The sequence below is a fragment of the Balaenoptera musculus genome, chromosome 1 (genome assembly GCF_009873245.2).
Source record: "Balaenoptera musculus isolate JJ_BM4_2016_0621 chromosome 1, mBalMus1.pri.v3, whole genome shotgun sequence".
NCBI classification, from domain to species: Eukaryota; Metazoa; Chordata; class Mammalia; order Artiodactyla; family Balaenopteridae; genus Balaenoptera; species Balaenoptera musculus.
The window spans coordinates 134153160-134166811 of NC_045785.1; the positions used below are offsets into that span (position 1 = coordinate 134153160).

Genomic DNA, 13652 nt, shown 5'->3' on the forward strand with positions numbered 1-13652 from the left:
ATCTCATATAATCATCAAGATTACATTAAATCTGGCAGCGTAAACAGGACTTTGTCATCTGGCAGAAAAAATGTTTTCTAATTTATCCTGAGATCTTTAAGACATACAACAAGGCATATGTAATGAGATAAACCTCTCATCTCAACCTTCAGCCTGAGCAGTACTGTTGAAGCCACTCTGCATCCTCCCATATTCACCTCTCTTCCCTCCTCCCACCAAAGGAACCACTATCCAGTATTGATCTATATCCTGTGCATTTAGATACAGATTTTCTGTAAGTATATGTATCCCTTAGCAATATGTGCTTTTGCAGATTTCAGATTTTTTATGTAAGTGGTATCCTGTTTTTTTTCTTCTTTAGCTTCTTATGTCTAACATCATTGACTAGCATCCATGTTTATACTCTAGTGCATTAATTACTGAATTGTAGCACATTAACATCCTTAAATTTATTAAATACTGCCAAATTGTTTGTACAGATATTGTTTGTTTATTATGTGAAACTCTTGCTATTAACTTTAACAAAAGATTTTTTAAGCTACTATGGTGGCCAATCTAATGTATTAGTCTCATTTATTAGCATAAAATGGTGTCTACCTTATTATGTAGTTAGAATATTAACTTCACTAAAGAATGAATTATTTTTGTTAAATCCAAATTTAACCTCAGATATGAAAAGATAGTGGTTATCACTGAACCCAATAAATTTATCTTCATGTTTCTGCCCATTATACCAATGTTCAAGTCTCTACTTTATATATAATTTTATGTAAAACTTTAAACAACTATATATATATATATTATGAAACTATTTAAAAGTCTTTAGTTAAGTTACACTGAAACTGTTTCAATCAAAACTCATTATTATGTGTGAATGTCCACATGTAACTTTATTTCAGGTGATGATTTAATCACATTTTCTGAAGTAAAATGTGTTCTAAATTTGAGCTTTGAAGATTATAGATTCTCAATCCAACTATGTGGTTTAGTGATTTTTCTTGCAAATTGGTGATTGAACCACACAAGTCTCACTCAGTTTTCTACAAGAGAGGCAATTTCTGAGTTATTTGAAACTTATTAAAATATATAACTCCTATTAATTCCCTTCCCTAAGTAGGTCCCTGCCATTCTTAGCAGGTTGTGGCATTCTGTATTCCCAAGTCTTTCATGTCAAGCAGAATTTATTTAAACTTTTGTCCCTAAACTTATTCTTGACTTGTAGAAAGAAAGGGGCAGCTATAAGAAGCACAGCTGTTTTCTCAGAATAAAGCTGCTTATCTGCCTGTCTGTTGCACTGCCTACCTCAGAATTGCTCAGGGAAAAAAGAAAAATTCCAAGCCTTTTATTTCCCTCTAGAAACTATTGGCCTTATCTTTGAGATGTCAAAGATTATTTTTTATTATATAGGGACTGGCCTTAGTCGTCAGTAAAATACTGGCCAACGAAATCACATCTTTAAGTAAGCAGATCTGAAGCAAACATACTGCTAAGTCTGGTTTTTCTCCAACCTTGTATCACACTTGAAATTACCTCAGAGTGAAGGAAGACAAAAGAGCAGATTTCGACACTTTGTTTCTTAGTTTTTTGTTTTATGGTAGAGAAGAATAGAAAAACATGTTCACCAATGAAAAGAATTTAATGGTAAAGGAAAAGTCCAGTAATTTTAAAAACTACTTAGTGGGAATATAATTACGTTTGCTCTGGTTTTAGTTTTTAAGGTCCCCTGTGTGAGTGATTTGTACCATCTATCCATTTTTAATACCAGTCAGAAACCTTGGAGTCATTCTTTTCCCTTCTCCCTGCATCCTCTTTCCTCTGTTCTCCAGTATCTCCAGTCGATTTTACTTCCTAAATAACTTTTCTCCCCTTCCCCTTCCCTATCACCTCGGAAGGATATTTATTAAAAGAACACAGTGTTTTTTCAGGGCTGCAGCTCATTGGCTCTAGAAGTATGAACATTCCTTAGTGCCTGTACATGGTTGCTGGGCCTGAGACAGGTCTCAGCTTCATCTGTTATCTGTATATACTGGCGGATCCCCCTTCATCTGAACGCTTTGCCCTGATAGTCCCATAGCTAGTGCTACAGAAATCCTAAGAATCTTCACTTGCCCACTGGCCCAAGCAGCATGGCCAAATTTGGAAGCTTCTATGCATAGTGATCCCTCTCACAAAAAACCAGTCTTTTCATTCTTCTCCTCTCCTCCTAATAAGTAGCCATTTCTTAGGGACGGGGAGGAAACACAATAATATGGTTGCTGGCACTGAAGTTATACTGATTACAAGGAAGGAGAAAAGTTAGTAGTTCCATCATCTGCACTCACCCTCTGTTAATATGTCCTTACAACTCTCACTTCCACAGAGTTGCTGTCTTTTTGTTCTTGTTGTTCTTTAATTTAAACCAGTTTTGGGGGTAAATTTCCATGTACTTTGCTGCCTCTTTTTCTTTTTTAATCAGTGTCCAACATTCACAGCTCTCTGAATGGGTGCTCAGAAAATTCTTAATTACTTAATTTCACTTATTTTAAAATTTATTTTAAAGCGCTTTGAATCCCAGAAGATAATTTTTAGTGGCAAAACATAAACGCAATGAGCCAGACATGCATTTTTGTTTCAGCTTTGCCATCTATAGATTGTGCCAGTAATACAACCTATTTCATATCTTCAGCCTTTCTTAAAAAAAAAAAAATTTAAATGTGTGAAATAAGGGATTTTGGGCTACTTGACCTTTAAAATACCTTCTAGGGACTTCCCGGTGGCACAGTGGTTAAGAATCCACCTGCCAATGCAGGGAACACGGGTTCAAGCCCTGGCCTGGGAAGATCCCACATGCCACAGAGCAACTAAGCCCGTGCACTTCAACTGCTGAGCCCGTGCGCTTCAACTACTGAGCCTGCCTGCACTCTAGAGCCCGCATGCCGCGACCACTGAGGCCGCGAGCCACAGCTACTGAAGCCCACGCGCCTGGAGCCGGTTCTCCGCAACAAGAGAAGCCACCGCAATGAGAAGCCTGCGCACTGCAACAAAGAGTAGCCCCCGCTCACCGCAACTGGAGAAAGCCCGCGCGCAGCAACGAAGACCCAACACAGCCGAAAATAAATAAACAAATAAATAAAATTTATTTAAATAAACAAATACAATAAAATACCTTCTAGGTCTTTTGAGAAATTCCTGGAAGTAGAATAATTTTTGGGGGTGACTTCAGAGTAAGAGCTTCAGTTAAGTGTAGCTGTCAATCAGTAATAAATAGGACTTTGACCAAAACTGCAGAAGTCTTAAGGAGGTGATAATTGTTGGGGGTGGTCATAAGTCAAGTTCTTAGAGATTGGGGGTCTCACTAGAACGTAAATTCCACAAGGGCAGAAACTTGTCTACTCTCTTCACTGATGTATCTATAGTGCTTGAATAATACTTGTTCAGTATTTGAGTTTGATGAGAGACCATTCCAAGGTTTTATCCTGTACAGCCTACAGGCATATCGTCTTCCATTGTTTACCATGTTTGGAGTTATTTTTGCAGAAGTCTGTTACCCAGTCCAAGAATGTAACTTTTTTTTTTTTAAGAATGTAACTTTTATAAAGTAACACTCATTCTATGGAAGCAGAATTTTTTTCCCCTCTGCCCACAATTCAGAACCATTTTCTTCCCTAGTATGAATTCTTCAGTGTGCAGTAAGGGCAAAAGTTTACCATAAGGTAAACGCTCATTAATTTCAAGTATGAATTTTCTGGTATTTAGTTGAAGTTCAGCTCTTGTTAAAGTTTTCCCACATTTCTTATATGCATAGATTGCCCCAGTATGATTTCTCTTCTGATTGTGAAGGTTTTTTTTTTTTAGAAAGCTCTTACACATTTACAGGGCTTCCCTCCATTGTGAGTTCTTTCATGTTGAGGAAGCAATGACTGTATTCTGAAAACTTTTCCATGTTTATTACATTCATAGGATTTTGGGGTTTTTTTTCTATTATGAATTCTCTGATGCTCTATAAAGCTTGTATTTCTCCTGGAGGCATTGCCACATTCAATACGCCGATGGGGTTTCTCTTAAGAATGAGTATTATGTTATTCAACACAGGATGAGTTATGACACAAAGCTCTCTTGCAATCAGGCTTTCTCCTCAGTAGCAATTCTCTGGTGATTTTGATCAGTCTTAAATAAGGGGGGTGAACTGCGCTTGAAATCTGTACTGTAGTCATTACACTGAATAACGTTTACCTCTCTCATGAGGTTCCCAAGTGTTTATAAAGACACAGGCTCTGACTGAAAGTCCTGTGATGTGTATTACATTCAAAGAAGAAAGTTCCACACTTTATTATTTGTTCTGGTAGGTCAATATAATAAGTCATTTAGATTATGTCAATAAACACATTAAAACAAAGGATAGATAAGGCCCTCCTGTATAACTGGGATACACTAGAGATTGAGGAAGAATTCTGGTTAAATGAGGGAAAGTACATAATAGGTCATTCTGAATCTTATTAAAACATTTCTGAAAAGCTTACAATTGAGATATTTCTGACAATATGTATAAAGAGCTTTCTCTATGCGAAATTCCTTCTGTATGCAAACAGCCTATAATCTTGGCAACATCCAAAATTCCAACATCAGGAATATCATAATTCTATCCTTGTTTTAATGAAAATTATCATTTTCATTAGAATTAAAATGTAAAAATCCATGAATATAGTGGGAGGTTTGAAGAAAGCAAAGAAGACGTGACTCTTGTGGACTAGAAAAAGCTAGCTGTTTTGTTAGAAGTAAGGTGCAGCTGTTTTGTTAGAAGTAAGGTGCAGCTGTTTCGTCAGTTCATATTATTGCTGTTCCTCACTGCGAACTTCCTTTATATACGTAAGGGCAGGCTTAGATTAGAACTAGGGAAGATAATTGTTAACTAGGAGAGTAGGTATATCACAGTATCAGTGGTAGAAGATAGCTTCTGCCTTTCTCTCTGATCTCCCTATAGAGGTGGCTTTAAGGTATTGGAAGGAGGGAGGTTGGGGGAGGAAAGAATGTGAGTACATTACAGAAAAGTGAGGTGGTTGTTTTTTTTTTTTTTTAATTTATTTATTTCTGGCTGTGTTGGGTCTAAGTTTCTGTGTGAGGGCTCTCTCCAGTTGCGGCGAGTGGGGGCCACTCTTCATCGCGGTGCGCAGGCCTCTCTCTATCGTGGCCTCTCGTTGCGGAGCACAGGCTCCAGACGCGCAGGCTCAGTAGTTGTGGCGCACGGGCTTAGTTGCTCCGCGGCATGTGGGATCTTCCCAGACCGGGGCTCGAACCCGTGTCCCCTGCATCGGCAGGCAGATTCTCAACCACTGCACCACCAGGGAAGCCGAGGTGGTGTTTTTGATTTAACATATTCCATTAGAATTATATAGTTTCAGGGCTTATTCTACCCATTAAGAATATAGGAATCGCGGTGAGCCCCTCATCTCAGGGTGAGCCCTCATCTGTGGCTGAGACTTCTTTCCAAAGACCCATACAGGCTGAATGCTAATGGCTGTACTATGCCCCTGTAAAGCTTCCAGCTTTTGAGCCTAGGAATGCCTCAGCAGCAGTCATCTTCTCACTCTGAGGGCCCCCACCCCCCCCAGTCTTTTACAAATTCCATCGCTTTTTCTTTCCTTGCCTCAGTCTCTGTCTACATGCTGGTCTATATTGGCCTTTTCTCTTCTTCTATCTATAGGTATCCCTACAACATCACCCTTAGAGCAGTGCTTTTAAAAGTGTTGGAACCTACAAGATGAAATTTAGATCAAGAATTTGACTTTACAGAACAAACCTACAAGACGTAAGAGAAGCTGTGGCTCCTGTGAAATTCAGTAGTTCTTTCATAGGGTAGGTGGTCATCAGTTGTGGTGTTTGCCTTCCCACGTGCTTCCAAAATAATCTGTTTAATGGCTCAAAATGAGTCCATGAGTATACTTTCAAATACACTTTTAATGACCATTAAGAAATCGCCTTTGTATATGTGAGTTACTGTTAGAAGATTTCTCTTCACTGCCTGATTTAAAAATTGCAGGTTGAATCCATTTGAACAAATTTTAAGAGGCATCAAGGCGGTTCTGTTTCATTTAGCCTTTGCTAAAACAGAGGCTTATTTACGCAGTGTACTCAACTTGAATCAGTCTTATTCATAAGTTAGACCACAAAAAAAAAAAAAACATTTTTTGAGTCACTAAGTTTACTTTAACTTTTTGGTGTTCGTGGGAAATGGTTTAGTATAGAATAACTTGACCCGGCTGATAAGCTGTCAATACAAGGTGATGCTGGTAGGAGAATTTATTTCTTAGGTTGTATAGTGTCACTTGGAGAAAGAGTCTAGGTTCTGAGACAAAAAGAGACAGAGACAAAGGGAAAAGCATCTTTTTTCTCACAGAGATATTTAGTGGCTATTGAGAGGTTGAGGTGGGGCAGGGCAAAATTCCTTTAAGGCCATTTAACCATAAATGCATGTCAGGGTTTAAGAAGAAAGTACTGGATGAGTTCCTGGAATCCCAGTGCAATGCGTACTTCATAATCCATTAAAGTGGTTTTTGTTTTCGTTGTTTTTTAAACTTTTTATTTTGAGGTAATTACAGTTTCACAGGAAGTTGCAAAAAATAGTACAAGGATAATTTTAGATTCACAATATCAAACCCCAGGAAATGGATGTTTGTACAAGACATGTCTGTATAGTTCTGTGACGTTTTACCTTTTTTTTTTTTTTGGCTGCGTCAGGTCTTCGTTGCTGCGCGCGGGCTTTCTCTAGTAGTGTCGGGCGGAGGCTACTCTTCGTTGCGGTGCACGGGCTTCTCATTGTAGGGGCTTCTCATTGTAGTGGCTTCTCTTGTTGTGTAGCACAGGCTCTAGGCGCGCGGCCTTCAGTAGTTGTGGCACGTGTGCTCAGCAGTTGTGGATCACAGGCTCTAGAGCGCAGGCTCAGTAGTTGTGGCGCACGGGCTTAGTTGCTCTGCGGCATGTGGGATCTTCCCGGACCAGGGCTCAAACCCATGTTCCCTGCATTGGCAGGTGGATTCTTAACCACTGCACCACCAGGGAAGACCACGTTTTATCACTTGTGTAGATTTGTCTTATTGCTACCCCCATCCAGATACAGGACTATTCCATCGCCACAAAAGATTTCTCATTTGTGCTACCCCTTTATAGTCACACCCATCCTACTCCCACCCTCATTCCCCACCATTCTTAACTCCTGGCAGCCACTATGCTGTTCTCTATCTTTATAGCCCTAGTTTGTTGTTGTCTTAGATGGGCTAGTAATGTAACATTGTTTCACAGGAGAAGTGTTTTCTGAAGCAGAAACTACTATCTTAAGTTTTTAAGAACCTGCTTGTTTCTTCATACTTTTTAATTATAAATTTCTTTAGGTTGGAGGGCTCCAATGTAATTTTAACCTATTTGCTCCCAAGTAATGTGACTGGAGGTTCATTTAACTCCTGCCTTCTTTCAGTCTGCTTCAAACAGAGTTTTATTAAAGGGGAAAAGCATTTTTTCATTAAGCTAATGGTGTTGAAATGTCCCAAAAATTGAATGGATTTTTCAAAACCTCTTAGCATTTCTTAGTTGAGGAGTGAGAAAAGCATTAAAAAAATTTTTAATGTAAAAAATAAGGCCACAATTCACTAATACCTTTGTCTGTGTTCCTTATCATAATAAATTATAATGATAAAGATAGGATCAAATGAGTTGCTATGTCTAAAGCACTTAGAATAGTGCCTGGCACATAGTGATCTCTATGTTAGTGTTAACTATTATTTTTATTGCTGCTGTTAAGACATATGTTCTCAGGAAGAAAGGACTTTTTAAGCACAAAATCAGAAGATTAGATCACACAGAAAAGGACAGGTGTATTGGCTACTTTAAACAAACAAAAGCCAGCCCCCATGTGCACATAAAGAAGATTGGGAAGATGTTTACATAGGTTTATTCGGGTGGTGGGTTTATAGGTGATTTACGGCCCCCTAACCCCCATTTTCTATTTAACAAATACATTTAACGACCATAATTCCTCGTATAGTTGGGGAAATTAAAGTATAATATATAGAAAGGGAATTAAATATACCTAGTTTTGATACGACTCTTGTGAAACTGACACTCAGTAGTGCTAGTATAAATGATTCAGTATTTCAGAAGGGCAGTTTGACAAGTATCAAGGCCTTGAAAAGGTTCCTACTCTTTGACCTAGTGATTTCACTTCTAGGACTATATATTTAGGAAATGATCAGAAATGTCAGAAAAGGTGTAAGAATGTTCATTATAGTGTAACCTTACTTCTAATAGGAAAATGGATTATCAAATGGCTCAATAAGTTTAATAGCAATTTGATAGAGACACTTTGATTATAGAATTAATATAAATTTGGAAATTATATTAACTGGTTAAGAAACAAATTCAGAGTTGATGGATTTAATTCTAGGAATTTTGTCCTAAACTATGACATCTTTATATGGTTGTATAAATAGGCTGTGATTTTTAGAAAGAACAAACATGTCTTCTAGAAGTTTGATGTTTTTAATATAGTTATTATATGTCATTTTTATGTTAATATCTACCACTAAATATTTTCTGTCTCTACAGGAAGATAATGTGCAATGAGCATGTATCTAGGCTGAGTATCATGTACCAAAAATTTCTTTTACTGTAGAATTGCTTCTGTCATTTTTTTTTTCCGTCAGTAATTTCGAATTTGAAAGTTGCAAATTAATTTTAGGTTTTAAAAAAAGTAATTCATATCTTCAGAGCATTTACTGTTTATCTATTGTGTTAAAGTGATAATTTTCATCTCTTTCTTCAGTATTCCCTGTCTCAGTTGCTCAAGACAGAAACTTGGGAATTTTAGTACTTCTAGATACCTCATTCTTAGCTTACACTGTGTGGATCCAGTTTTTGACCAAGTCCTGCCTACCTCCAAAATATCTTGAATATTTTACCAGTTTTTTTCAATATCCACTGACACTACCCTAATTAAGGGAACATTACCTTTTTCTTGAAGTATTATAATATCATCACAACTATTTCCTCAATCTTCCCTTGAATCAATTCATTCTTTTTTGTTTCTATTTTATTTTAAAATTTTATTGAAGATATGCATATATCATGTTTAAGAAGCCAAATATTTCCATAAGAGAACAAAATATAGCAATATCCTGTTGCTCCCACCCTTCCAGCCTCCACCCTTGAGCCCCACACCCATCCAAGTCTCTTAGCATTTCTTATTTGGAGGAATTTATATGTTTTTAAGATAATATGTCTAAATGCCTATTGCTTATGATTTTTCAATTTTGGATATGATTTATTGATTCTCTACTATAAAAGATGATTTCACTCTCTTATTTTCTCTTCCTCTCACACTTACACAGTTTACTTCCTCCTCTTTCCTGTATAGTTATGTCACAATTTTGACATGAATAAGTAATCCTGGCTCAACCATTCTTTACAAGTGTAGAGAAAGCTAAAGAACAGTTGAGCCATGATTACTTACTTAAATTTTGTTTTCCTTGAGCTAAATAACTTACTTTAGCTTTCTCTACATTTGTCACTAATTTTTCTGCCAGAAGTGAATGTAGTGAGTGTGTTTTCTCAGTGTGTTCAAACACTCCAGATATTGTTTCATCTTTCAGAGATGTCTCTCTTCGAATTTCCATCCTTGCTACTTACCATCTGGACTGTTGTTCTTAAGGTCTGCTCATTGCTTTGTCCCAGGATCTCCCTTTACTGTTTATCTGGGAATTTCCAATATTTTCTTTCTATGTTGGTTCCTCGGTTTCCTGGATCTTGTCTCCCTTTTTCTTACTTCGCTAGTTTGTTTTGATGGAACACATATTCTACTAGCTCTCTGATAATAGGTGCCTATAAGGCGAATTCTCTGAGACTTTCATGTCTGAAAATGTCTGTGGTATACTTTCATACTTAATTGATATTTTTGTTGGATAAAGAATTCTAGGATTTTGTAGGCATTGTTTCAGTTGTCTTTTAACTTCTAGGGTTGCTATTGAGATTTCTGATACCTTCTGATCCCTATTTTTCTGTAGGTGATCTGTTTTTGTTTTGTTCTGTTTTTGAACTGATAGATTTTATGATTTCTTTGTCTCCAATGTGCTACAGGTTTTTGATGCTAGGCCTTGGTTTGAGTCTTTTTTTTTTTTTTTTTTTTTTAAATCTTTTGTAATGGGTGTTAGACAGGTCTTTTGTCCTTTAAGTTCTGGAGGCATTTTCTTGAATTAGCATTTTTTTTTTTTTGATAAGTTACTTTCCTCTATTTTCTCTGTATTCTCTTAAAATTCTTTTTATTATTCAGAAGTTGACTCTAATGGACTCTTCTAATTAACATAATATTTTTGCTCCTACTTTTAACTTATTGTTTAAAAGATACTATCACCTTTATCTCACAACTCTTCTGTTGATTTTTTAAATGTCTTGTATTATATTTTCATGTCCAAAAGTTTTATTTTGTTCTCTGAATATTTCTTATTTGTATCCTTCTATTTTTGCCATTTAATGGGAGAAATATCTGTCTGAAAGTAATAATTATATGGTTTTGTCCTTTTCTTTTCTCAGTTTTCTTTTGTTCTCTGCCCTAACTTGATTTCTTCAGAGGTTTTCCTTTTTTCCTATGGATTCTGTCTCTTTCTGGTGGTGGTGGTTGTATTATAGCAGGGTTCTTAACCTATTTTGAACCTTGAACCCTTTTGGCAAACTGAAGCTTCTGGAACTGAACACTTCTTTAATATCAAAGGAAATCAGTCCTAATAAGATACACTTATTAAAATATTTTTAAAAACTGTTCTATGGCAATATATGTGCCTCTTTATTAACATATTAAGATCTATAGGTGATGAGATTACAACTTCAAAGTAGTGATGAAGGTAAATGATATTTTTGAGATATCTGTACCAATTGTAATGTGATATGAAAATATCTGTGATTTTTATTAGTGACAAAGTCACATGTATTGCCAATTCTTCTATAATTTGTAGCCTACATGTATAATTAAAAGGAACGTCATTTCAGTTAGAGGTTAGTGTAAAACAAAAATTTAATTTTTTTTTTTATTACATCCAAGTTCTTGTGCCCTTTGAATTCTATTGATAGACCCTGTGGGGGATCAAACACCCCTTTATTAGAGGTTTCTTCAAATACCTGGGGTCGTTGGCTGTCAGCTCAAAGATTGAGGTACTAGAAAGCTGATTGGAAGCTCTGAATGAATGACTGGGGCTTGACAACTAGTGGGCTTCACTCTATGTTGTGGGATGCTCAGCTTTCATTGTTTGTAGATAGATTTTTCCTCTTGGGATTCAAACCTCTTCAAAGAAGAACCCATCATTCTGCATATGGAGTATAAGTCTAATTATCTGTGTTCACATAGACAAGTAATTTTGCCCTCTTATGTTCTAATCAAATTTCCTTTTGTGTTTTAACTGAATGGTTATGCTATTAAATGTGTTCATATTAAATAAAACAGTTCTGGGAAAGTACACAACTGACTTTAATGCTTTGAAACCATTAATGCAACAGGAAAACTGGACTATTTCATGAATTTATATTTAATTTTCAACTTAATTTTTCAGGAGCTTTCAAGTTGTGGATGGAATAAAAAAGAAAAATACAGTTCTGCACCAAATGCAGTTGCCTTTACAAGAAGATTTAATCATGTGAGTTGCTTATAAAATTTTGATATTTAGTTTCTGAAATTCAATTCCTCAGATTATAATTTTTCATTAAGAAATAGTTTTAAGTTTTTACATCAATTCTAGAGCATTTTCAGCCAATATCTCTTCAAATATTGTCTCTCTGCATGATCTCTGTTTTTTTCCTTCTGTAATTCCTATTGGAAATTTACTGGAACTTGACATTGTTTCCTACTTGTATCTTAACCTTTCATATTTCATCTATCCCTTTGTGCTCTGTTCTGCATGATCTCCTCAGATCTATATTTCAGTTCACTAATTCTTTTCAGATGTGTCAAATCTGTTTCAAATCTGTGTGCTTTTACACTAGTGTCATTTTTTTTCTTATTTTTAAAATTTCTTAAATCATTTTCAACTTTTTATTTTATAATTTCTGTTATTATCCAAAGTCCTTGGAGTACTAATTCTCTGTATCTGCTGATCCTTACTCAAAATGGTTTGTTTTCTTATGCATTTTGTAATTTTGAATTGAGAGCTCATGTTTATTTAAGCTTTAGCTGTGGGAATTTTGCTGCTGCCTAGATTGAGGGTGTATACTCTCTAAGAGGCATTTTGTTTGCTTTTGCCAATACCAACGGCTATTACAGAACTAGGACTATTTTTTTATGTTATATGTTTTGGTTGGGGAACATCTGTGCTTCTCTGTACTGAAAGTTTAAGCTCCAAATCCAATTAAGGGCAAGTTACAAATTCTTGTGAAAGACTTAATTTTCTCCTTCTTCTGTGTCATCTCCCTCTGTCAGTAGGTGAATTGTTTAGTCTACTTTTTCACCAAAATTGTAGCCCTTTGAAGATCCCTTAGATAGGAACAGACAGGGGACAGTAGAGGTGTGAGGCCTTATATTATGACTTTGAAGGAGTATTAAATCCCAAGTCCCTATGCTCTTGAGAGGAAATCTTCCAAAGGCAGCTGTAGTACCCTTTCCTTTTTTGCCTTTATTTCCTTTGTTTTTGACCTCTAGTGAAATCTTTTCTTTTCCTTTCAAGTTAGTTATACACTTTTTAAAAAATGGTTGGGGTTTAAAAATGGGGTTTATAGCAAATAGTTTCTCAAGTTATTTGGTTCACTGTATTACCCAAAATGGAAATGAGTTAAAGTTTTTTTAAAATTAGATTAAACCATTATTAGGGGGCCTAGACAAACGTGTCTTATACTGAATTCCTTATTTAAGCTATTTAGCAGTTCTAAAATTTTTCTGAGGTGGTCAGAATTTATCATCACAGTAAAACTTTTTTCTTCGCCATACAAAAACATTGTGACAGTACCCATAAATTTGACTTTAGATTTTTAAGCACTCATATTATTCTTTTTTTTTTCATATTATTCTTAAGTAAGCCAAAAGGTTGTTAGAGTCAAATACGTCACAGTGTACCAAAAGCTCTTATGCTTAATCAAGATTACAGTTGATCCATAATAAGCTCCATTACTTAGTTATTCCATTACTGTTATTTTCTCCTAGGAGGGTGTTAGGAAATCTGAAGGTAGCAAATTACAAGGAAGTTACAGAGAGTCTTTTATTTTTAAAATGAGTTTCTTGTAGATAGCATATAGTTGGGTCTTCCTTTTTTTTGGTCTGGTCTGACAATCTCTGCTTTTCAATTTAGACCTAGAAAAAAATGCAAAGAGAGTTTCTGTATATCCCTAACCTCCCCTAATCTTAACATCTTAGGTAAGTATAATATAGTTATCAGAGTCTAGAAATTAACATGGGTACAATAAATACCATTAACTACACTAAGGGCCCTATTCAACTTTCTTCAGTATTCCCACCAATATCCTTTTTGTTGTTCCAAGATACCATTATGGATCCCACATTGCATTTAGTTGTCACTAATTCCAACAAAAGAGTTATTTTGGAGTCTGTTTCTTTTTAATGCTTTTTCTCTTAACAGTCAACTTTGAATCTGTTTCTTTGTGTGTCTGGTAATTTTTTCAATCGTATTGTCATCATTATGGATAATATGTTA

The 13652-nt window shown here is 35.8% G+C and overlaps 1 protein-coding gene across 4 annotated transcripts in view; it reads left to right on the top strand.

The window, feature by feature from the left end:
• RALGPS2 (Ral GEF with PH domain and SH3 binding motif 2) overlaps nucleotides 1–13652 on the top strand; it is a 166794-nt gene that overhangs the window by 56589 nt on the left and 96553 nt on the right. For all 4 annotated transcript variants that reach the window (XM_036833986.1, XM_036833743.1, XM_036833827.1 and 1 more), the window contains one exon: nucleotides 11565–11648. In XM_036833986.1, the coding sequence (XP_036689881.1) occupies nucleotides 11565–11648 (84 nt within the window). The remainder of the gene's footprint in view (nucleotides 1–11564; nucleotides 11649–13652) is intronic.